Source organism: Hemicordylus capensis, chromosome 4, assembly GCF_027244095.1.
Source record: "Hemicordylus capensis ecotype Gifberg chromosome 4, rHemCap1.1.pri, whole genome shotgun sequence".
In the NCBI taxonomy this organism is placed as follows: Eukaryota; Metazoa; Chordata; class Lepidosauria; order Squamata; family Cordylidae; genus Hemicordylus; species Hemicordylus capensis.
In genome coordinates this window covers 155,484,771-155,507,344 of record NC_069660.1, presented here as the reverse complement: position 1 = coordinate 155,507,344, position 22,574 = coordinate 155,484,771, and the positions used below count along the sequence as shown (strand labels likewise).

At 45.7% G+C, this 22,574-nt stretch overlaps 1 protein-coding gene across 6 annotated transcripts in view; it reads left to right on the top strand.

Moving 5' to 3' along the window:
- Positions 1-22,099, top strand: part of KIAA1614 (KIAA1614 ortholog) — a 54,190-nt gene extending 32,091 nt beyond the window's left edge. For 4 of the 6 annotated variants that reach the window (XM_053249543.1, XM_053249545.1, XM_053249541.1 and 1 more), the window contains 4 exons: positions 2,752-3,025; positions 8,649-8,776; positions 10,548-10,732; positions 19,927-22,099. In XM_053249543.1, the coding sequence (XP_053105518.1) occupies positions 2,752-3,025; positions 8,649-8,776; positions 10,548-10,732; positions 19,927-20,120 (781 nt within the window). In that variant the 3' untranslated portion in view covers positions 20,121-22,099. Of the gene's footprint in view, positions 1-2,751; positions 3,026-3,565; positions 3,682-8,648; positions 8,778-10,547; positions 10,733-18,410; positions 18,914-19,926 lie in introns of those variants that run through there. The other 2 variants (XM_053249544.1, XR_008307037.1) reach the window with 2 other exon arrangements.
- Positions 22,100-22,574: the final 475 nt, after the last annotated feature.

Below are 22,574 nucleotides of genomic sequence, written 5' to 3'. Positions count from 1 at the left end.
TTGTATAATATGATTTAATAATTGCGTAGATGCAAACTCTATTCAGCATTGCCAGAAATGTGCATGTTTGAACCAGTGCCACCCTAGCAGTGTTCCTGGAAAATAGGGCAATAATAGAAAAATGCAAAGTGAGGAATGAGTTCCATGCTGGGCTTGCAGGTAACAGGCAAGGGACTTAGCACTGGGAGTTATGGGAAGAGCCAGCAAATAGCTGCCTCAAGGATGATGGTGGTGTTTTTTCTCTTTGTAAAAATGGTGAAGGGGAAGAATCCTGTCACCCTGCATCACAGCACGTCAAGATTGCCCCCTGCCCCTGGACTGCAGATCTTCTTTTAGTCCATTCCATTGTTAAATCCACTCCTGGCTGATGGGCTTAACATCACATATAGTTTGGCCCTAAGATTGCTCTCATTCCTATCTTGTTACTCCTCCCTCTCCCTTTCATGCCTTCTCTCTCCTCTGCTGCTTAATTAAACTCCTTAGGGTAGGACCCTGTTGTTGCTTATGGTGCTCTGTGAAGTTCCATGCATCTTAATGGTAGTATGTGTACATAATCTTTCATGGTGTCATTTGTGACCACATTTAAAAAACCAGCAAGAGAACCTCCACTAACTCTTGCTAGCATTCACCATGGTGCTGTTCAGTGCACCAGAACTCCTCCTGAGGTCAATGTGTGTTAGACTTCTTATAAACAGCATCAGGTCCAGAAGCCTAGGGGAAATGCCTACAGATCTGCTATGCGAAAGGCTCTGTGTGCAACCAGCGATTAACTTGTTTTACATAATGGCTTTTCTTACTTGCTTGTGATTTTGATCACAAGGAAAGTCTGATGAGATTATTGAGGCAAGGAAGGATGGGTGGTAAGGATTCATTTTCATGAAACAAGTTTCTGGCTGCCTTTGGGCATCAGGTTTCTCCCTGAAGTAGTCTAATGGGGGGAGATCAACACATTTTAAAAAGTGTCTTATGGTGTTTGGCACCTTACTTTCATAAAGATTCGGATGCCATTCACAAAGCATATTTTCCATTTTAAGAAATAGAGTATTTATGCATGTAGCATGAACAATACATGCAACTGGTGGCTCAGGGGATGGGGGCAAAGGCGAGTAGGGTCCCACCACCACCACCACCACCACCATTTCTGTTTCAGAAATCTAACATGTGGGACACAGCTTGCCCACTTTACTTTGTACTTTGCCGCTCAGTTTTTTGTTCAGGTGCCGTCTCTGTTCATGAGTCTCCTTACGTCAGTTGCCATTGCCTCTTTTTGGACATGGGAGAAATTTCAGGTGCACGGCCTGAGAAGTTATCCTTATGTCTCTTGTGCAGGATTTGTGCACTAGATGCACATCTGCATCTAATTTTTTGCACGAGTCTTCCATTGGTGCATTTCTGTGGCAGAAACAGCATGATTTCAGAGCACTCAAATAACAGAATTTTGAGATGTGGGCAAATGCAAACCCCTTCCCTCAGATAGCATGAACCTTATTGTAGCTGCTACATGAAAGGTTGCTCCCCACCTTTTATATTTTGTTTATCGAATAGATTTTTATCCTGCTTTCCCCAAAAATGAGCACAAGGTGGCTATCCATAACAGTTAAATGCAATACAATATGAATGCATTCAAAATATACTAAAGCACTGGAAAATATGTTCTTTTATGGCCTTATGGCACTAGTATTTTCCCATAAAACGAGCACATTGAGATTGAGATTCAAGGTTAGCCTTCTCCCTGGTATATTAGTTTTCTACATGCAGAAAGTTGTTTTTAAAGACACAGGAGGCATACCCAGAACAGGGAGCACCACTTCAGGTAAAGTAAAGGGAAAGGGGATATGTTTCAAAAGTGTGTACTTGGATTGATAGATATGTATATTTTGAGTGTGTGTGTGTCTATGCGTGTGAGCTCAGAAGATTATATTGCAAAAACAAAAAACAAATACCACATTGTGTATTAAAAGCATTTGTTGCTGTTCTTTTCTTTTTTCATACCTTGCAATCACCATTGTAAAATTATCCACAATCTCACACATTCCTTGTTTTACACAAAGGAATTTATCTCTTCAGCATGCATATCTAATACACAAGCCCATTTCTAGCAATAACAACACAGTCTTTAGAAGCAGTGAGCTAGTCACAGGTATAGGAGCTCTTGAGGAAAGAGCATGTTGTTGTCAGAAATACAGGTAGGGTGTAAGGTTGATTGCCTCAGCATGCCTTCCTTAAATGGTACCCTTCACACACACACACACACACACACACACACACACACACACACACACACACAATCCCTCCACTTGAAATCTGAATAATACAGTCCAAGAGCCATAGTGATAGTAGAAAAGATAGTCACCCACAGCCTGAATTTCTGATAAAAATTGCTCATGATTCTCTATGGGTGTCCAGTGGCATCACTCTATCCCTTGGTATCTCTATGGTGAAATCCTTTTATGTTTTGCATTGGAAGTTAGAGTGGACACCCAGTTCTATTTTAGACCATAAGTGACAGCGTGTGACTCTAGTAGTCCTTTTCTGTTTCTGTTGGCCCAGTGGGGCTGTGCCATGGGATTAGTCTGACTCTGAAGATTAACTCTTAGACCTATCTGTTTTGACTTGGAAACATTGGCTTGCCCTTTAAGACCTTCTCACACTTGCTGCTCTGCTTTGTTTATTGTGATCTGGCAAATGAAGCTGGGAGTAATCCTGACTTTAACTGCCTGGCTGGTTTTTTGGGGTTTTTTTGCCTTCCAGTAAACTCCTAGAAATCTACCCAGAGCCAAAGAAGAAGCATTCTGCCAAGAAAGGGGGCACTGCCGCTTCCACCTCCTCTGCCTCAGGGCTAAAGAAATTCTTCGCCACCCTGAGTCTGAGCACCAAGCAGCGGCTGGGCAGGTTCCGCTGCTACAGCATGGAGCAGATCTGTGTCACAGAGCCAGGAGCTGCAGTCCCCACTGAGGAATCAGGTTCAGGCACCACCAGCTCCCCCCAGATGAAGAAAGCGCCTTCCCTGCAGTCCTTGCGTCTGGTGAGTTCAAAGGGCGTATCTGCTAGGTGGTGCTGTAGACCTAGGAGGACTCCAGAACGAAGCCAGGCAGCTTAGCTTAGGGCATTGGGCAGAGACCTTTATACTGGGTTCTGGGGAAGCGTGGATCCTTGAGTGAGAAGATTGGTAATGGTAGATGAGGGATGACTCCAAACAGAGCAAGGGGTAGCAGGCACAAAAATATTTCCTGCTCCCCCATCGGACAGTGTCATACAATACAGTCATAGTATGTTATGGCTCAGTAGCTTGATTTGATTATGTTTAAAGGCGTCTGTTGTTTAAAGAAGCCTCGCTCACTCTACCTTAGATCAAGCAGCAGAAGTCAATGCAGCCAGGTAGGTGGGAGACTTCTCCAGCCTCCCAGGAGCCAGGCCAACCCCTTTGCTTCTTTTCTGGCCAGGAACTGAGCTGGGTGAGGCCATGTGTTCAGGGGGGTGCAGGGTCACCCCCTGCAGATTTCTGCTGGCCTGGTACTGACCTTTGTCCCCACCCCATTCTTTCCTGCCACGTGGTCTTGGATAGGAAGAGAAAACTAGCCTGGAAGTTTTGGCCTAATCCAAAAAGACAGTATTTTCTAAGAGGACTCTGGCCCATTTTCTGCATAAGTTTGGAAATGACAAGCACGCTTCATTAATAAGGTAAATAAACTAACAATATTAATTACCTTACCTCTATAAGTATTTGTTTGGCAAAATCCTCATTCCCTTAATACTCTTCTTTGCCACCCCTTTGCTCCCCCAAGCTAGTTGTTCTAGAGCCGCCCCTGTGTTAGACATTTTGTATACCTCTCTCCCTTTCCGCTTGAAATATGCAGGCAGGAGAGCATTGGGGTGTTCCAAGTCACTCACATTGCTAACAAGGGAGAATGGTGAAGTTCCACCCTCCTGGTCAGTACCTCAAACAAACTCAGTGCATGCCCTGGAATCATTTGCAACATCCTGTGATTCTGTGGCAGATGTGCAGGCAGGGGCATAGCTAGGGGAGAGGGGGCCCGTGTTCATCCGTCTCTCTGGCGGCCCCCCATAATGAAGAAAATAGGGAGGGATCGAGCTGGAGGGCCCTTAGGAGCTGGGCCCTTTTGCTCAATTATAGCTACGCCCCTGTGTGCAGGAGTTTCTCAACAGACAAGTTCATGTGGGAAAGGTTTCCTGAGGGTAGGTAGCTTGAAAATCACTGGTGCAGTGAATGTGGTTATTGAATAAAGGCATAAGATTAGGTATGAAAATACAAGGATAATCCTAATGCAATCCAGTGCAGAGTCCACCAGCCACCCTGGTAGGCTGGGAAGTTTAGGATTGGAGCAGCTGTCTCATAAATGTGAGGCTCTGGATTTGAGATGAGTATAGTTTTATGGCTTGAGAAATATGGCTGGTACCATCAGGTTTGGGTTCCTTTGGCATCAATCATATTAAGGGGCTCCTAGGAAGCCCACACTGCCAACTCTTTTCTTGCTTGGCATGGGGTGGGCTGGGTTGGAGACTCCATGCCCTGCCTCAGGCTGTGCTGAGCACCACTCCAATGAAAAGAGTGCATCCCTTGCAGTCGTTTGCTAAACAACCATTACCCAGCTAACTTGGCAAAGAGGCACCTTTTAACATGGCGGTTCTCTTTATTTAGCAGGGGGTGAGTAACTGGGCCTATCCACCCCCAGCACAGTACCTCCAGTGACTATTGCTGGTGTCTATCTTATGTTTCTTTTTAGATTGTGAGCCCTTTGGGGACAGGGATCCATTTTATTTATTAATTATTTCTCTGCGTAAACCGCTCGGAGCCATTTTTGGAAGGGCAGTATAGAAATAGAATAAAAAATAAATAAATAAAAATCCCCCTCCGGCAGCACAAAGGCTCTGGGGATTTCTGTCAGGTCAGGTGAGCCCTGCCTACCTCATTCTGGCTCCTGTGACCTGCAGTTGCACCTCTGAGGAGTCTGAGGGCACCCTCAGTTTACGTGCCCTTGCTCCTTGGCTGTGCCTCCGCCCGCCCTCAACCGAAGACAGTTAAGGGTGCCTCCTTGCTCAGTTTGTCCCATGGTTAGCAAACATTTCCAACTGCACTAGAGAGGGGGATGAATACTCAGAAGAAAAGCCATGACTGTTATGCCGGTGGTTGCGGGGGCGGATTTCAGCTGCGGGGGGCGGGTGGGCGGGGGGGAGTTAAACCCTCAGGAGCAATTCCTCCATGAGGCAAGGCAAGGTGATGACCTCAGGTGGTGAATACATGCACTCCACCCCCACTGTGCGCGTCACCTCCCCTCTCTGTTGTTTGCCACCCATCCTTTGGCTTTTTGCCTCCTTGTTGGCCCTGGCCTAGACACCGCCCCTCTTCCCCCTCGCTGGCTTCACCTTCTGGGTATGCTGCTGCATAGTGTTGGAGACCAGAGAGGCAGTGTGAACAGAGCTTGCATCCAGTGGTGGCAGCTTCACCTGCCTGCCTCTCCCCATTATCAGCACTCCAACCCCAGTAACTTGCTCACTCACACTCTCCTCCAGCAACAGAGGAGAGTTGGTTGCTGGACAGGAGAGAGAGCGCTAGCAAGGTGCTGCTGCGGCGGCGGCAATGAGGAAAGGCCCGTGGGTGCAGCTGCCACCACTGGATGTGTTCTGTCAAGCGATTTCAGATAGCTTTGACTTGAACAAGCAAATATCCAGCAGTGTCTTAACTGATTTGCTTTTTACTTCCAACATGGAAATAACTTGCCTATCAGAGGCATGGCTTCATGGAGTTTATAGTAAGCTTGTCGAATTGGTGATGAGTTCTTTCAGATTAATGAATGCTGGAAATTAGACTTGCTATATAAGAAGTCTATGGTCTTGGGTGAAATTAGAGCAACTGCTTAAGAGCCTACATACTGCTGGTTCCCTGGCCATTGAGGGAAGACTGAAAGCAAACTAAGGTGCCAGCATCCAGGGATGTTCATGAATCAAAAATTGCAATTCATTTAGTATTTGAAGCAAAATGTGCTGTTTTTGATTTGAACACGAATCTAACTGGCTTGAAACCAGGTCGATCTGATTTGGACTCGATTGGAGAGGAGAGCTGGTCTTGTGGTAGCAAGCATGACTTGTCCCCATAGCTAAGCAGGGTCTGTCCTGGTTGCATATGAATGGGAGACTAGAAGTGTGAGCACTGTAAGATATTCCCCTCAGGGGATGAAGCTGCTCCGGGAAGAGCATCTAGGTTCCAAGTTCCTTCCCTGACATCTCCAAGATAGGGCTGAGAGAGATCCCTGCCTGCAACCTTGAAGAAGCTGCTGCCAGTCTGTGAAGACAATACTGAGCTAGATAGACCAATGGACTGACTCAGTATATGGCAGTTTCCTATGTTCCTAAATCAAATCTGAATCGATTTGACCTGTGCTCTGTGTTTTTGTGGAGTGGGGAAGAGAGTCTAATTTAACTGCCTCTATAAACAAAAACAAGCGGTGGCGGGGCACCCCAAAATCCAAATTTACCTTGTCCAGAGGCTGCAGTTGAACTCCTGGTGGGAGCAGTAACTGCAGAGCCCGCAGCAGAGTGGAGGCAGCAACCCCAACCGCCATCCCCCTGTGACTGCTGGCTGCTTCTCTGACAAAGAGGCGTATGGAGGCATGTTTTAACCGCTCCTGGCAGAGCAGTAACAAGCACAGAGCTGGCAGCAGCAGTGACCAGACTCACCAACCCTCCCCACAGCTTCCCTGGCCGGCCACTCACACTGACTGACAGCGCTGTGCTAAGCAGCCTCCTTTAAATGGCTGCTGGGCAGGCGCAGGCGCAGGGAGGCCATTTAAAGGGATAGCCCTGTGTTCTTTTAGCTAGAATACTGGTGTGTTTTTGCAGAAATACTAGTATTCTAGTTAAAGGAACACCGGGCTATCCCTTTAGATGGCTGCTGTGCAGGCACAGGGAGGGCTATCCCTTAAAATGGCCATTTTGAAATGAAAATTATCCATTTAAGGGGCTATGCCTTTAAATGGCCTCCCTGTGTCTGCACAGTGGCCATTTAAAGGAGGCTGCTTAGCCTGGCACTGTCAGTCAATGTGAGCAGCTGGCCAGGCCGGCCACGGGGAGTGATGGGTCCAGTCGCCACCTCCCTGCTACTGCCAGCTCTCCACTTGTCACTGCTCTGCCAGGAGTGGTCAAAAGGCGCCTCACGTGCCTCTTCAACGAAGAAGCGGCCAGCAGCTTCAGGGGAATAACAGGTAGGGTTGCTGCTTCCCCCACGGCTGTGGGCTCTGCACAAAATAATTTTGGATTTCGGGCACCTCTTTGGTTTTTAAAAGCATTTAAATGAGGCTCTCCTCCCCTTCCCTCTCCCCTCATCCTGTACAGTAAAAGTTGAATCAATTCAGCTAGATTTGATCCAAATCTGACTGATTCGAATTTACTTCAAATCTAATCACCCCTTTTGGGGGTGATTCGATTTGAAGTCAAAGCACTCAAATCACCCAGATCCAAGTCGAATTGATTCAATGCCAAATCGGTTTGCACATCCCTACCAGTGTCTCATTGGCTGTCTGAGGGAAAGGAACTTCCTAATCAATCCTCTATACATAGATTACTACACAGACTCTACCGATAGATCTCTGCTTACACGATCAGATGCTTCTAGCTGATTCTATGGCACATAGACTAAGAGATCTTCCTAGAAGATACATATACTAACAAGAAGACTAACTCAGTAATTACATGACTTACTACTTTTCATGTAGTCGTGGCGCACTTGTGGTAGCACAGTAATAAGTTCAGTTCATAATGCCTTGCCGGCTTATAATAGCAAGCAGTAGTGCGGCTTGGAAGGTGAGGTTAGTGATGGGGAAGAGGGGTGGTGTTAGGGCCAGTGAACAGTGGGTCTGGTAGCGATGGGGCCAGCAAGGGAGCAGGCTGGCATTAGCGCTGACTGGCCCAGGGAGTGGGGCCAGTGAGAGAGGCAGGCAGTCGTTGCCCTTTTCTTTAAGCAGTGAAAGGCAACAATCTGCTGCTGTAGACTCCCAAGTTTACTAATCTGTTCTAAAAGGAATTACTTTCTGTTGCCCTGTGTGCAATGGGAGAGCATCCTACTATAATCTCCATTGCTGAATGGGAATGCCCAATTGACTCTGCTACTTGCTTCCAAAATGTAGAACATAGACACACAGATGATAGCTGTTCTTGATGGTTCTGTCCTACTTCTAGACTTTATTGCCCCTGGAGATTTACCAAAGCCCAAACATGTTTGAGAAGTGCTGCCATCTGACAATATTGACTTGCTTTTTGTGGCTGGGGTTGAAGATGGTTTTGAATATTAAATCTTAATGAGAGTCGAATATGTTCATACATGATGTTGTGGGGATGGAATTACTTTTGAGTCCCCAGGATATGGGTGGGCTAAAAGTCTGCAATCTCTTTCATGCTGTTGAAAGCAGAACCATCCTGCAACTTGAAGCTCTGGACATTAAGTATAAAGGACAAGCAAGCAGTACATGTTTGTTTCCATAGATCCTTCTGAATTTCAGAAGGATCAAGTGAACCCAAGCTTTAAAATAGTGATCGTTGTGCTCCTCTTCACTCAGCATACCCTTATAGCAGAAGGCTGCAATTAACTCTTTAAATGCGTGCTCTGACTTGCAGTGCTTTTGTTCTCCCATTAGGTGTCACCTTTTTGCCAACCAAGAAAAGCTGCTTCCGTTCAAAATCTGCATTCCCTACTGCACAAGACTGACCGGTCCAGCCTTTACTTGCTAGAAGAACCAAAGGATGATGAAGTTGTTTCTAACAGGTAAGGACAAGGAAGTTGAGAGTAGCTACTTGTGTTTCTCTCCCTTCAACTACATCCCGTCAACTAAAGAGATATTTATCTCTTTTTTTCTCCATTCTTCTGAAACCTTGCAAAGGTGCGCAGCTTGGAAGTGCTCCTGGACCAAGGCCTCATCCTGGTATCTCAGGTGGAGGCTATGACCAGGAGTGCTTTCTATCAGTTTCAGCTGATTCAACAGCTGTGTCCATTCCTTGAGGATGATGATCTCAAAACAGTGGTGCACCAGCTGGTAACCTCCAGGCTTTACTGCAATGCACTCTATGTGGGGCTTTCTTTGTACATAGTTTGGAAACTTCAGTTAGTTCAAAATGCAGCAGCCAGATTGGTCTCTGGGGCAACCTGGAGAGACCATATTACGCCTGTTTTGAAATAGCTACACTGGCTACCGATATGTTTCCGGGCAAAATACAAAGTGCTGGTTATTACCTTTAAAGCCCTGAATGGCTTAGTTCCAGGTTACCTCAGAGAGCGCCTTCTTCTGTGTGATCCCCACTGCACGTTAAGGTCATCTGATGAGGTCCATCTCCAGCTACCACCAGTGCATCTGGTGGCAACTCAGAGGCGGGCTTTCCCTGTAGCTGCTCCTGAGCTGTGGAATGCACTCCCTGCAGAAATCTGCAATTTGAATTCTTTATTGGCCTTCAGGAGAGCCCTTAAAACTTATCTGTTTCACTTGGCCTTCTGGGGGTTTTAAATAGTTATAACTGGTTTTACTGTTGTAACCTGGGGTTTTTCCTGGGTTTTTTCCAGGGTTTTTAAATTGTTCTGATTGTTTAATTGCTGTTTTATGATGTTTTAATTGTCAATTGTTGTTGTTTTATGCTGTTTTATGATTTCTGCTTTAATTGTTAACTGATTTTAATTGTTTTGTTTTAATTGTAAACCGCTCTGAGCCATTTTGGAAGGGCGGTATAAAAATTGAATGAATGAATGAATAAATAAATAAATATAGAATACACTAAGACTTTCCAAGTGAGCATGTATTGGAATGGGTGCATAAAGTAAGTGGGTGCTTGTTCTCCAAGCACCCAATTACCTTAAGTTCTAGATGCTATCTTTGCATTTTCATGTATTTCACTTTGCAATGATTGGGCTAAAAACTTGCACAAATTGAAATGCAGAAACTGCCTTCCAGGACTGGTAAGACAATGGTAGCCACACACCACTGGCGGAGCAGGACCGCCAGTGGCCTGTGTGCGGCTACCGCCATGGCCCCGCTGACCCCGCCCCACGTCTGACATCAGACGCTGGGGCTAGCCACGCCCCCATGTCTAACGTCAGACGCGGGGGCATAGTCTGGCCGAACGGAGCCTTGAGGCTCCGTTTGGCCAGAGAGAGTTGCCCTTTAACTCCTGAAGGGGCCGCGCAGCCCCTTCAGGAGCTACTTAGGCTGGCGCTGCATTCACAGCGCGCAACCAGGAGTGGCTCTTCCCTGCCTTTGCAGCAGGGAAGAGCCACTCCTGGCTGGCCCTGCGAACACAGCACCAGCCTTTGTTTAGCTCCCGAAGGGGCCGCATTGCCCCCGCATGGGAGCTAAGCTGGCCTCCCCACATCTGACGTCAGATGCTGGGGGCATGTCCGGGCCACTCTCTTTGAACCCGTTGGCCCAGTGGTGGCTCCGCCCCTGCCACACACAGTTCTAGCCTCCCTGAACTCAGGTTCACCTTGTGTAGAATCCTGCCTCTTTGCATAAGGCAGAGTATTTATTTCCAGTCTGGATCATACTTTTCAGGAAAGCAGGGGCTCAGCCTCGTCGTTCCCTCAGCGTGGAGGACATTGGTTCCCCCAACTTGGTGAGAACTGTAGGGCGTGTGGTGGAAGTTTTCCCAGATGGAACTAGTCAACTGGAACTGCAGCGTCCCCCAAAAGGCACTTTTGGATTTCGCGTCTCATCAGGAAATGGCCGTCCTGATACAGGTACGCTCATTCTCATCTAATTCCCTGGAATCCTGGAAATAGAGGACCATTGCTTTACTTAAAGAAAGAAATAAAAGCTTGCTGCAGTATCTTTGCAAGTTGCAAATGTAGACATGCTTTTTTCTGCTTTCTACTAGCACTACCCATGTTTGTCTCATGCTAACTGACTTTTCTTTTCTTTCAAAATTTGTACCCATCCTCTCAACTAAAAAACAAGTTAGCTTATGTATACAATACCAAAAAATGCAGTAAAATCATAGAAAACATTTTATTTTCAGCTGGCCAGGCGGCTGGCTCATCCCTGGTCAAATGGCTTGCAGGTGCTTTCTCACTGGCCACAGCATTATCCTTTTTCTCGCTGCATCTTAAAATACTACTTAGCATTTGTCTGGTGCTTTTTTTGGCTTTTACACATCTGTTATCTTGATGTAATCCTTACAACAACCCTGTAAGCTACATAAGTAGTATTATCCCGCTATTGCAGCTGGGAAGCTAGGGCCCTACCTAGCGAATTCATGGCAGATTCTCTCTTAACCACTTCGCTGTCGAGCTTTCACCATCTTGCCTGCGAAGCGTTCTAGGTAGGGACCAGTGTTCCCTCTCATTTTTTTCATCTGAGTGCAGAATGAGTTTTGTTCTGGGCAGCAGTATCAAGGCAATGTGTGCGCACATGCATTCAGAGTGGGGCCTTCCTGATTCAGCCTGAGTGGGATCTAAAATTAATTGAACGGACATCAAAAAACTTGTGCGCATGCCTTAGAGGGAACACTGGTAGGGACCTTGCTAACTGGGTAAAGTGAAAAAGTGGTGATTTCCTTTTTATTAAGCAAGGGGAGAGCAATGGCCCTGTTCATCCCCAGTGCAGCATCCCTCCACTGGCTGTTGCTGTCGACTGCCTTGCATTCAGACTGTGAGTCCTTTGGGGACAGGAAACCACCTTTTTCTTCTTGTTATATGTAAACCCCCTTGAGGACTTCCTTATATATAAGTAGTAGTAGTAGTAGTAGTAGTAGTAGTAGTAGTAGTAGTAGTAGGTCTCCCTCCCCTGGCTGAAGAACTTGGTGGACACCCAACGTGAAATGAGGAAAAGTGTGTCTGTGTGTGTGCGTGCACACACTTTGTATCACAGCAGCCTCTGGGACATCCTCTCATATAGTGCACAGGAGGAAAGGACCAGCCAGAAGGGAAGCTTGCCCTGGCCGTTGCTAATCCCCAGATATATAGCAGATTCCTGAGTACAGTTGCTAGGAGCAGCACTGACCAGGCCAGCCACTTCTCCAACTTGTAGCAATGTGAGTAGAAGTGGTGGTGGTAGGGATATGAAGAATCAGGGCAGGTTTCCATAGAGCCACAGTCTGCCAGATGTCCATCTTTCAGTTTACAGTAACACAAGTAGAGAGAAACAGCAACCAACATAAAGTCCAAATTTAGAATTAGGGGGAAAGGCAGCTGTTGTTGCTACTTGACTTTGGAATACTCTCCCTTTTGAAATAAGAGTCTCCCCATCTCGGGCAACTTTTAAAAAGGCACTGGTGACACATTTATTCACTCAGGCTTTTAATTAGATTTATAGTTTTAATATTTTTAATGTTGGGTTTTAAATGATTTTAATTGTTTAATTGATTTCATGTTTAAATGATTTTAATTGTAAACCGCCCAGAGATGCAAGTTTTGGATGGTGTAGAAATATGTTAAAGAAAGAAATGTATGTTTTGGTTTCCAAAGAAAGCATTTTTCATGGTGGGTAATGTGGTGGGGATGGCATTCCCTTCCTTCCCACCCCTGCTTTAGCAAAGGCATCATAAGAGGGCCAAACTAGACAAGAAGTTGAAGATACTTGACTGGTTCTCCTGTTGTCTTCAGTCTCTTTAATAATAATATAAAATGCTGTGTGAGTGGGTTGGTAGGTGGAGGCTAATTGGATCAAGCTTGTGGCATGGAGGGGGGAGATTTAACACATTCCAAACCGCACATCATTTCTCCAGTCTAAGACTGCACCTCCAAGACACTGCCTCTGTTTTTCCACTTGGTCTAGTAGCCCAAGACCTGTTGTCTTCTGCAGGGATTCTTCCTCTTTCTCTTGAACATTCCCAGCTGTGTCTCTCTAGGACATTTCAAGGCACATCAGTCTGTCCCCTCCCCTTCAACAGGACTTACTGCATTTATGTGTGCATTTTTTTTCCTCTCATGGAGGGAGCTCTGCTTTCCTCTGCCTTCCAGTGTGTTGGAATCAGCAGTTCAAACACCAGATCTATCCTTCCCCTTTAAAGTACCCCTTCAAAAACAGCTCTTGCTTTCTATTTTTCATTTCAGTGGCAAAAATGCATTTTTTTGCTTTATAAAAATGTCTATTTCTAAAGACTTCCCTGCTGCAAGATCTCGCATCTGGTCCTTTTCAGGGCTCCCTTTTTGCAAGTATGTGTCTGACTTCTCCCTCCCTCCCCACTGCCCTCAGAGGTGAACCACTCTTTGTCGTGCAAACTCTTTGATTTTTCCTCTCTGTTTCTCTTTGTGAAGTCATTCTTTCCTAAGCTCTCATTGGCACATACTGATCTGCCTTGGACCTTTTTCAAAGGTGCAATATTGGAGCAGAAGACTAAAAAGAGGAAATGCCACATGAATGTTTATTCACTTAAACATTTGTTGCTATGCTTATTTTTATGTTGTTTTATCTAAAAAGCTAAAAATGAGTTGTCAGGATGAGGAGTAGATGTGGACACCTGCAGGTCCATGTTAAGCACAGCTGGATTTTTGCTGCAGACTGGCAGAACTAGTTTTTCCAGAGCTTGCTCCTGGAACTAAAATTGGATACAACGTGGGGAGTCTGCTTCTATAGCAGCTCAGCCTCTCCAGTAATGTACATCTGTACGCATCTTTAGAGAGACATCTGGGACACTCCAGGGTTTTGCCTCTACAACAAATTGATGGGATGTGTTCTCAGAAGAGTAGGATTCAGAGTAGCGAGAAAGCTTCTTAACAGCAGTAGGCTGAGAGGAGTCCTTTGGTATTGTATGACCAGTTTCCAGGGTGAGGCTTGTTTGGTGTTCTGGGCAACTAGGGGCTGCTGCTGCTGCTGCTGCTTCCCCTGCACCCCATCCCCAGGATAGTGCCTTTGCTTCTGCATTGTCCTGCCTCACTTCAGCTTCCCTTTCATTTTGCATATGCACACAGTCATGCATCAGATGGGCCTTTAAAAATGGTTTACCCTCCGAATGGCACAGAAGGCACAAACCCACTCCGGTGTATTCAAGTGCGCTCCCTGGCTGGCTGCCTGTCCATCTCTGTCGCTCAATTTAAACATCACACCAAGTCCATGGTTTGGTGTGAGGCCTGAACTGGCAAATCATGATTTGAAATTATCCGGCAAACCCAAAGTAGAGTTTGCAAATCATGATTTGTGCTAATTATGGTTTGGCCTGATATCTACATTAATAAACCGGAGTTGAGTCTGTTCCTCTGCTTGCAGAGGTCCCTGCACCAAAGAAACAGGAGCGGAGAGCAGATGTAAAATGAAAGCCGACTAGTAGCTCTAAGCCGTGCTTTGGGTTTTAACAATAACTTTGGCATCTAAAAACACAACTGCAAGTGTGTTTGATACAAGCCATGGACTGATATGAAATGTGCAGCCCCAGCACAGCATCCCTCCAGTGGGCTGTTGCTGGTGTCTATCATAGATAGATAGATAGATAGATAGTGAGCCCTTTGAAGAGCGATTTTATTTATTTATGTCTATGTAAACCACTTCGGGAATTTTTGTTAAAAAGCAGTATATAAATATTAGTCGTATTCGAAGTGTGAATGGATCCTGTATTGTCATTGCTTAGGAGCCCATCCATATGCTTTCAGCTAGACTTTTCTTGCTCCTGAGAAGCAGAAGTAATTTGCTTCTCAGCATATAGGCTGCATCACCCATAGGCTCCCATAACCCTCAAGAAACACCCCACTTTGGAACATCCTGCTCTACAGCACTGCAGCCCCATTAGAAAGTCAGATTCTGGAACTTATCCAAAGACCTTGTTATGCTGGAATTCCTCTGTAAGTCTATTTTAGGCTAAGCCTCTTCCAAAGTGGGTCAGATGGCGGGAATAATTGCATGCAGATGTTCCTGAGTCCTTTTCCCAGGCAGACTCTTGGGAATGTTGCAATATTTGTGACTGAGATGACAAATGTTTGTCCTGGCCTTAGGCACTCTGGTTCCAGGAACTTAAATGTTTTCATTGTAATAACCTGGCCTTCTTCGATACACTCTCCACCCTAGGAGGCTTCACAGAGGATTTGGGATGCATTGAGACAGATGCTCCAATTCAAAACCTCCCAGCTTATCTGGACAAAATTCTGCCTGGCCATTGTCCTGCTCCTTCTCCTTCATCAGAATCTTTTTCTCTTAAAACACATCTCTAGGGCTGATGTACTTGTGTACCCACTGGTACTTTGCACCCAGTTATTGCATGTCTTTTAGCTGGGGACTAGTTTAAGATTACAAGCCAGCTTGCTTCGCTCACACTCCCTCCCCTTTATTTCCGCACATAGTTTCTACTTTAGTGGGATAGCTGGAGGAGGGATGCTGCCATGTTCTGTTCAGTTCTCTGAATGTTCAGCTTTCATTTAAATTTTTTTAAAAAAAACCCAAAGCTGCCAATTTTATTTGTGGGAGATAGAAGAGAAAAATGTGTAGGCAGTGTTGTATCCAGTTCCTGAATAAGAAGTAACTCTGCCCCAAACAGCTAGGCCTTTGATACTGATGCCTTCCTCCTAACACCACACATGCACTCATACACAATGTGCAAATTTCAACCTTGTTTAAGAGGAGAAAAGCCTAGATTTTCAGAAGGGAAAAGTACAGGTATATAACCGAATGATAGTACTCGTAAACTGTGGGTGGTATTGCATGTTGCACTGGCAAACGTGTGTTTCTTAAACACACGTCAGTCGGCATGAATTCTGGGGGCAGCATATTAAGGAGTGGTGATGGTGCTGTACCCTTTCTGTGCCTGTTGCGTCTTCTTTCCAAAATCCCTCTCCTAGGTCGCTCTTCCTGCAGTTAGCCTTCTTCCAGCGAGTTTCTGGTCCCACCTGGAGGCTTGACACACGGGGCTTCTGCCCCAAATCTCTTTTAGAAGAGAGTGTGTATGTTCACACACCAGCCAAACTTGCCTCAAAGTCCCTTTGAGATTTTTGGACCCACTCCACACACAAACTGGGCTTTGTGATGCGAATTCTAACTTATCGCAACATGTGTCCGGGTTTTTAAAATGCTGGTTTTAGGCTACTTTTTCTGGGAGAGAAAATGGGTGAGGCACTGATGTAGAATCATTAGCATGATAAGAGGCATACTCTCATCAGAAATGCAGACCTATTTCTGCAGGAGCTCTCCCCCCGCCAAATTGGCTGGAAGGAAAACACAGAGCATGCCATGTGGACTTGTTTCAAAACAAAACTGAGAGCGGAGGGGAGGGGCTGCTTCCCTCAATGCCGTGGGTGTACTTCAAAGTGGCTTCACTCAACGTTTAACCCGAAGCCTGAAGCCAAGTGTAAATAAGTCCCAGGTGGGGATTTGCAGAGAAGAAGTTTTAGTATTACAAGAGAAACATGGGCTTGAGTGCCATCTAGTTTGAGCTTGAGGGACCAAAGTAAATTGAAATGCAGCCAGTATGCTAGCCTGGACACACTGACTTTCCAAAGGTCCCTGATAATACATGGAGCAGCTCATCCCTAACCACACACAAGGAAGATTATGCCAATTCATCTCTCTGTCCAATAGTGGGTCTCTTTGATAGACCCTCCGATGATAGCCTGAATAGCAAATATGTAGAGAAGTGGTAACCATTGGGAATCTGCGTGAGTTTTTTTAAAAGAGTACTGAAGCAATTGACAGCTTAGCTTGATAATCCTGAAACACTTGTATTGCTCACGCTGGTGTTTTTCAGAAGCTGTACTCAGCAAGAAGCTCTGAAGCAGGGAGAGGTCTATGTGTGTACAGCTTTTCCCTGTATCAGTGCTAAAGTTGGTCTTTGCTCTACAGGCATACAAGGGACAGGCCCAGTTCAAGAATGTTGTCGGCCTTGGGCTGCCGTAAGAACTGCTCTTGCAGATGATAAGGTTAAGATCCAGTTTTTACTGGGGCCCAGTTAGTTAATTTCCCATTTGCTCCTAAATGATTCTGATGTGAAGCAAATGGGTACAAATTGAATTTGTTTTTAGAACTCCATTCAGGAGTGGAGGGCAGCCTACCTTGCCCAGCAGGCAGTGAAGGATCCTCTGCACAGCTGCCATTTCCTTCTCTCAGGAAGACCCAGGTACAGCATGAGACCAGGGCACTGTGCAAGAAAAACCTATAAGACTTCCATGCTCTTGTGGCTGCCAAGTTACTTTTCTCAAAGCAGTGGCCATTTCTTGCACACCCTTATTTTTGCACCCTTGTGCTGCAGTATAGTCTGTACCCTGTCCCCGCCCCACCACCACCACCCCACACACATACTGGTACTAATAGTGTTTTCCCTGTAGATAAGCACTCTTTCCTCTTGAAACAGTGAACTTGGTGGGTTGTTTTTTAAAATGCCCAAATTATGCATCATAAATGCAACTGAACAATACCATAGCCAGAAGTGGTGTGTGTGTGCCTGGGGCATTATCCGTTTGTCTCTTGGCATGCATAAAGCTTAGGTTACCACTGAGATTCAGAGGTGCACCTAGGTAATTTTGGAGCCTGGACCTAAAGCCCTTTGGAGACCCCCCCATCCCCTGCAAATTAAGCATAATCATGCTCCACTGGGCAACTACACCACCCGGGATAGACTATTTTTTTAAAAAAACATTTTATATCCTACTCTTCCTCCAAGGAGCCCAGAGTAGTGTACTACATACTTAAGTTTCTCCTCACAACAACCCTGTGAAGTAGGTTAGGCTGAGAGAGAAGTGACTGGCCCAAAGTCACCTAGCTAGTTTCATGGCCTGAATGGGGATTTGAACTCGGGTCTCCCCAGTCCTAGTCCAGCGCTGTTGAGGCCCTGGACTTCGGCCCTAAAGTCCAGGGTTAAGAGCACTTCTGCTGAGATTGTCCGGATTCTGGAATCAGCCCTGTTGGGAGCCCTGCCTACAACTTGCATCTGGCATTTCCCAAATTCAGGAGCAAGTCTCAAGTTTCTGTGCGCTGTACATTTTATTTATTTTATTACATTTATATTCTGCTCTTCCTCCAAGGAGCCCATAGTTAAGTTTCTCCTCACAACAACCCTGTGAGGTAGGTTAGGCTGAGAGATAAGTGACTGTCCCAGAGTCACCCAGCAAGAATCATGGCTGAATGGGGATTTGAACTCAGGTCTCCCTGGTCCTAGTCCAGTACTCTAACCACTACACCACGCTGGCTGGAGGTTGATTCTTGGGGGACACAGATTCTGGAGGAGTTGATCAAACTGATGAGAGATTGTAAAGCCAAAGCAAAGTTAGGATAGCTGGTGGGGGCGGGGGGTGGGGGACAACCTAAATGAATTGTTGTATTTCACAGTGGAAAACTATGAGGAGAATATGATTCATTGTGAAGCGGGAACATTTGTAGCAGGGCACACATCATCGTCCAGATAAACATCCATGTGTACTGGGGCTGAGGTCCTGCAATGTTACATTTCTAGAGTGACTTGTAAGTGTAGCTGGGACTAGAGATTTTGCACTTCATCAACAGGCTCTCTCAACATGTCAGCGATACCTTCCGAAAACAGGAGGGGGAAGCAGAGGACAAGTCAAAGCAGCATCTCGTCACCAGCAATTACCCTCCATTAAAACTACTACACACAGGTTGCACAATTCCTCACTCTCATTCCATCCTAGCAGGGAGAGGATGAGAGAGAGAGTGAATGAGCGGAAGTCACATTAATCTAGGCATTGCTGGAGGGCATGCAGACTCCTTGCTGATAAGAGATGTGAGAAGAGAGCTCAGTGGAAGAGATGTACCTCTTAATGTCTGCCTGCAGTCCAACTGGCTCACAGTGCTTCAGTGGAAACTTGGAACTGGACTTCTAATGACTAGATCTACAATCTGGAGCCTTCTTCGGCATATCTCATGTGCCATGATGTACAGCCAGGTGGACAGTGAAGTTTAAAGAGGCTTCCTAACTGGGATTTACTGAAATGAGTGCAGAAAATAATTTCACCAAGGCAGCAATCCATCATGTCTGTGCTTGGGAGCAGGCAAGTGTGTTTGGGAGCAGGTGTGCACCCACATAACCTGAACAGAAGCAAATAGAGCAGCTATCTTCTTAGATAATGATAACACATTGCTTTGCAATATGACATCCAGAGCCGTGATCCGAGATAGGGGGAGAGTCTATCTTCAGAGCTGAACTCTGAGATTCAGGAGATCTGTCTTAAATTGAGATAGTTAAGAGATCTTAACTATCTTAACTAGGAGATCTGTCTTAAATCTGTCTTAAACTGAGCCCCTGGTGGCGCAGTGGTAAAACTGCCGCCCTGTAACCAGAAGGTTACAAGTTCGATCCTGACCAGGGGCTCAAGGTTGACTCAGCCTTCCATCCTTCCGAGGTCGGTAAAATGAGTACCCAGAATGTTGGGGGCAATATGCTAAAATGATTGTAAACCGCTTAGAGAGCTCCAGCTATAGAGTGGTATATAAATGTAAGTGCTATTGCTATTGCTATTGCTAAATTACGGCTATACCAGATATAGGGCAGGCCCCTTCCTGAATTCTCAGATTTTTTTGATTTTTTTTAAGTGTGAGTCTCTTCCTTAGGGGAGATATAAAGCAATATTCTATCTAACTGCTGAGCCAGAAGTAAACCTCCTACTTGGTAGGTGCTTGGGTGTTGGGTTGTGTTTTTTTTTAAAAAACACTTTATGAAAATGTTTATTTAACATTATTTAGCAGCAGCAACTTTATGTTAGTACATGACCAGGAAAGGGGTGTGTGGGCGTGGGGAACCCAACAACACATGTGTAAATTCAACATTATTTAATGAATTAAATAACTTGAAGTAGATTAAGCTCCTTATATTTTGTTTTGTGTTGACTTGTGGCCTACTCAAACCTTCTGGCTAAAGGACTGCTGTGTACACCCAAACTAGGATCAGTTTAGATTTTTTTTTAAGGTGGAGAGGAATTAGTTGCTTTAGAGACCAAATTAGGTGAAAGTTGTCTGCATAGCTAACCCAGAATCCTGCTTGTTGGTTTGTTTTTCTTGGCAGGCATCTATGTCCAGGAGATGGCAGACGCTAGCACAGCTAAACTCTATGCTGGGCTGCTGGGAGTTGGAGATGAGATCCTGGAGGTGAATGGTGCCAAAGTTGCTGGGCTGGGCCTGGCCCACATCAATGAACTGTTCTCCTGGGTGGACACTCTTTCAATTCGAGTGCTACGACAGAGGCCCGTTCGGCGGTAGCGAAGTGGTGAAGGCTACCCACAAGGGCTTGCTTGGACATGAAGCTTTTACTGTGCGCTGTAAGGAGCCTCTGGTGCCTACTGAGCCTGTCTGGGACTTGGAGCAGAGCCCAACTTGCATCTCCATATCAATGCCTTTCTGACTTGGATGTGGGTGGTGGTGCAGCTCGATCCCACAGGTTACTCTGTTACACAAGCTGGTGTGTGCTAAATATTTAATTCTTGTAAAGTTTTGGCAGGCAGCATGGGTGTTTCTCTCTCTCTCTCTCTCTCTCTCTCTCTCTCTCTCTCTCGCCAAAAAACTGGAATTAGTAGGGGGCATTTGGCACTGACTGACTTTTCCTGTCCATGTGGGATGAAACGACAGGAACAGCACTTAACAAACTTGTGGTTAGAAAATTTGCTTCCCAACCCCTGAAGACAGACATGCATGCACACACACACACACACTCTCTTTCTCTTAAACCTGAAAGATGCTGGATCATGGCAAGTTCACATTCTAAACATGGTAAATGAGTGGCTACATACTCCCTCCTAGAAGAGATGTAATCCACAATTTATCCTTGCTATGAGCTTTACTTCTCATCAAACTACATCTCTCCTAATGTCATCTGTTCAAAGAGTTGGAGAAACGTGTGGATGCATCTCCAAGAGGTATTCTCCTCAGGAAGCTTAGCTATCCAGAGATGGTTGATTCTCTTTTGAGTAACTATGGTAACTGCATCCTTAGGGGTTACAGCTTGGCTGGGCCAGAACTGAATTTCTCCCTGTGCTATCAGGTGTGTTTATACTACAGAAGTAAACCACTTTCAGATCTATTCCATGGTTATGGCTGCCAGCAAAAATAGTGGTCCTGTTAAGTGATGTAGGTTTTCAAGAAAATTCTGAACTGGAAAATTTTCCTAAGCAGTTTTCCCCTCATTTGCAAATTTCCTTAATGCCCTGAGTAGATTGTAATCTGATTTGGCATGATGTTTACAATAATGTGAAGTCAAACATTTTTGTAATGGAAGGTTTTCTGCCCCACATCACTGATCCTATTAGGAAGCTAAGGATTCCTGTTAGAGATCCCTCAGCTCCCTCCTACAAACTATAATTTCCAACATGCTTTACAGGAAGGGTCTGGAAGTTGTTATTTAAAGGGATTAGTCATCTCTACCAGAGAGTGCTCAGCATGCTTAGAAAATTTCAAGGTTATTTACAGAAAGCCAAAGATTGAAATCACTTTAGGTGCAGATGTGCCCACACTCTCCGCTGCTGTAAAATGTGCCCAAACTCTCTGGTGGAGAGCAGTCTTGTTCAATATTTTGTTCCTCTTTGTTCACTGTCCAGAAGAGCAGGAGTAAGATTCCCTGCCCCCTAAGTTGCTAGTATAGAAGAACTTGGGCTCATGGGTCTATGAGCACCATACTCACTTCTAGAAGAGCTGCCTCAGTAGCTATGGGCATCCCTCTCAGCCTGCAGTCTTACTCTATCTCCATAAGCCGGCATGGCCATGGCTTATTTTCCTTTAAGAGAGAAACTCTGTAGGTGAGGGCGGGGTGTGAAATGGTACAGCCCAGACAGTCTGAATACTCCTCCATACAAAGAGCTCCTTCCACATCAGAAACCTTGCATATTGGGGAGAAAGCTAGGATTGCCTTTTCACTATGCAAGTTTTCTAATGTAGAGGGAATGTGTTTTGTGGGGAGGATCCCCTAATGGGGCTGAAGTGATACAGTCCAGACCCAGGTTTACCCCCTCAGGCCAGGATTTGCTGCCATGGTGTGTGTGTGTGTGTGTGTGCTTTTTTCTCTGTGTCTCAGAGCCATTGCTTTCTCACTAACCCTGAGCTTGCTGCCAAAAGTTGACTGTGACAGGAGAGGGCTATGTTATGAGTGCTGTGTGTGTACAGCCATGGGTTGCACCTGACAGCCTTGAAAAAACCTCTCTACCTTTTGAGCTCTGTGTTTCTGATTAAATTATTATTTTTTAAACCCTCATGCTCTTGGCTTGAGTCACTCATGAAAGAACAGCTTCGTGGATTAAGAGGAGGGTTGAATTGACTGCATTGGGGGAGTCTTGAAATTTCTGTGTTTCAGCCTAGGAGAAGTGGAGATGTTCCAGCAGAGCAACCCAGACTGCTTATGGCCTTGTTCCTATCAGGTGGAAAGGGAAACGGCTAGGAAGCTGGCGGAAGACACATTTTTGTGCCTGAGGCAGAACATCACAAAAGTGCACACAACGTGCACTCTCTCTCGTTCTCTCCCCACCCCCACTTCACATTGGGTGAATTTTCTTGGGAAGAAGAGCCTTTGGCTCAGCGCAGTTTCTGCAGATGGATTCTGTCGCCCACTCTTGGGATCCTGCTGAGCACTTGGCTATGAGATGATGCTCAGGATCCATGAACACAGGCCTCTCTCTGCAGCCTTCATTGGCTTCAGCTGCTGTTGCCTAGGGAAACCTGGAGGAGTGT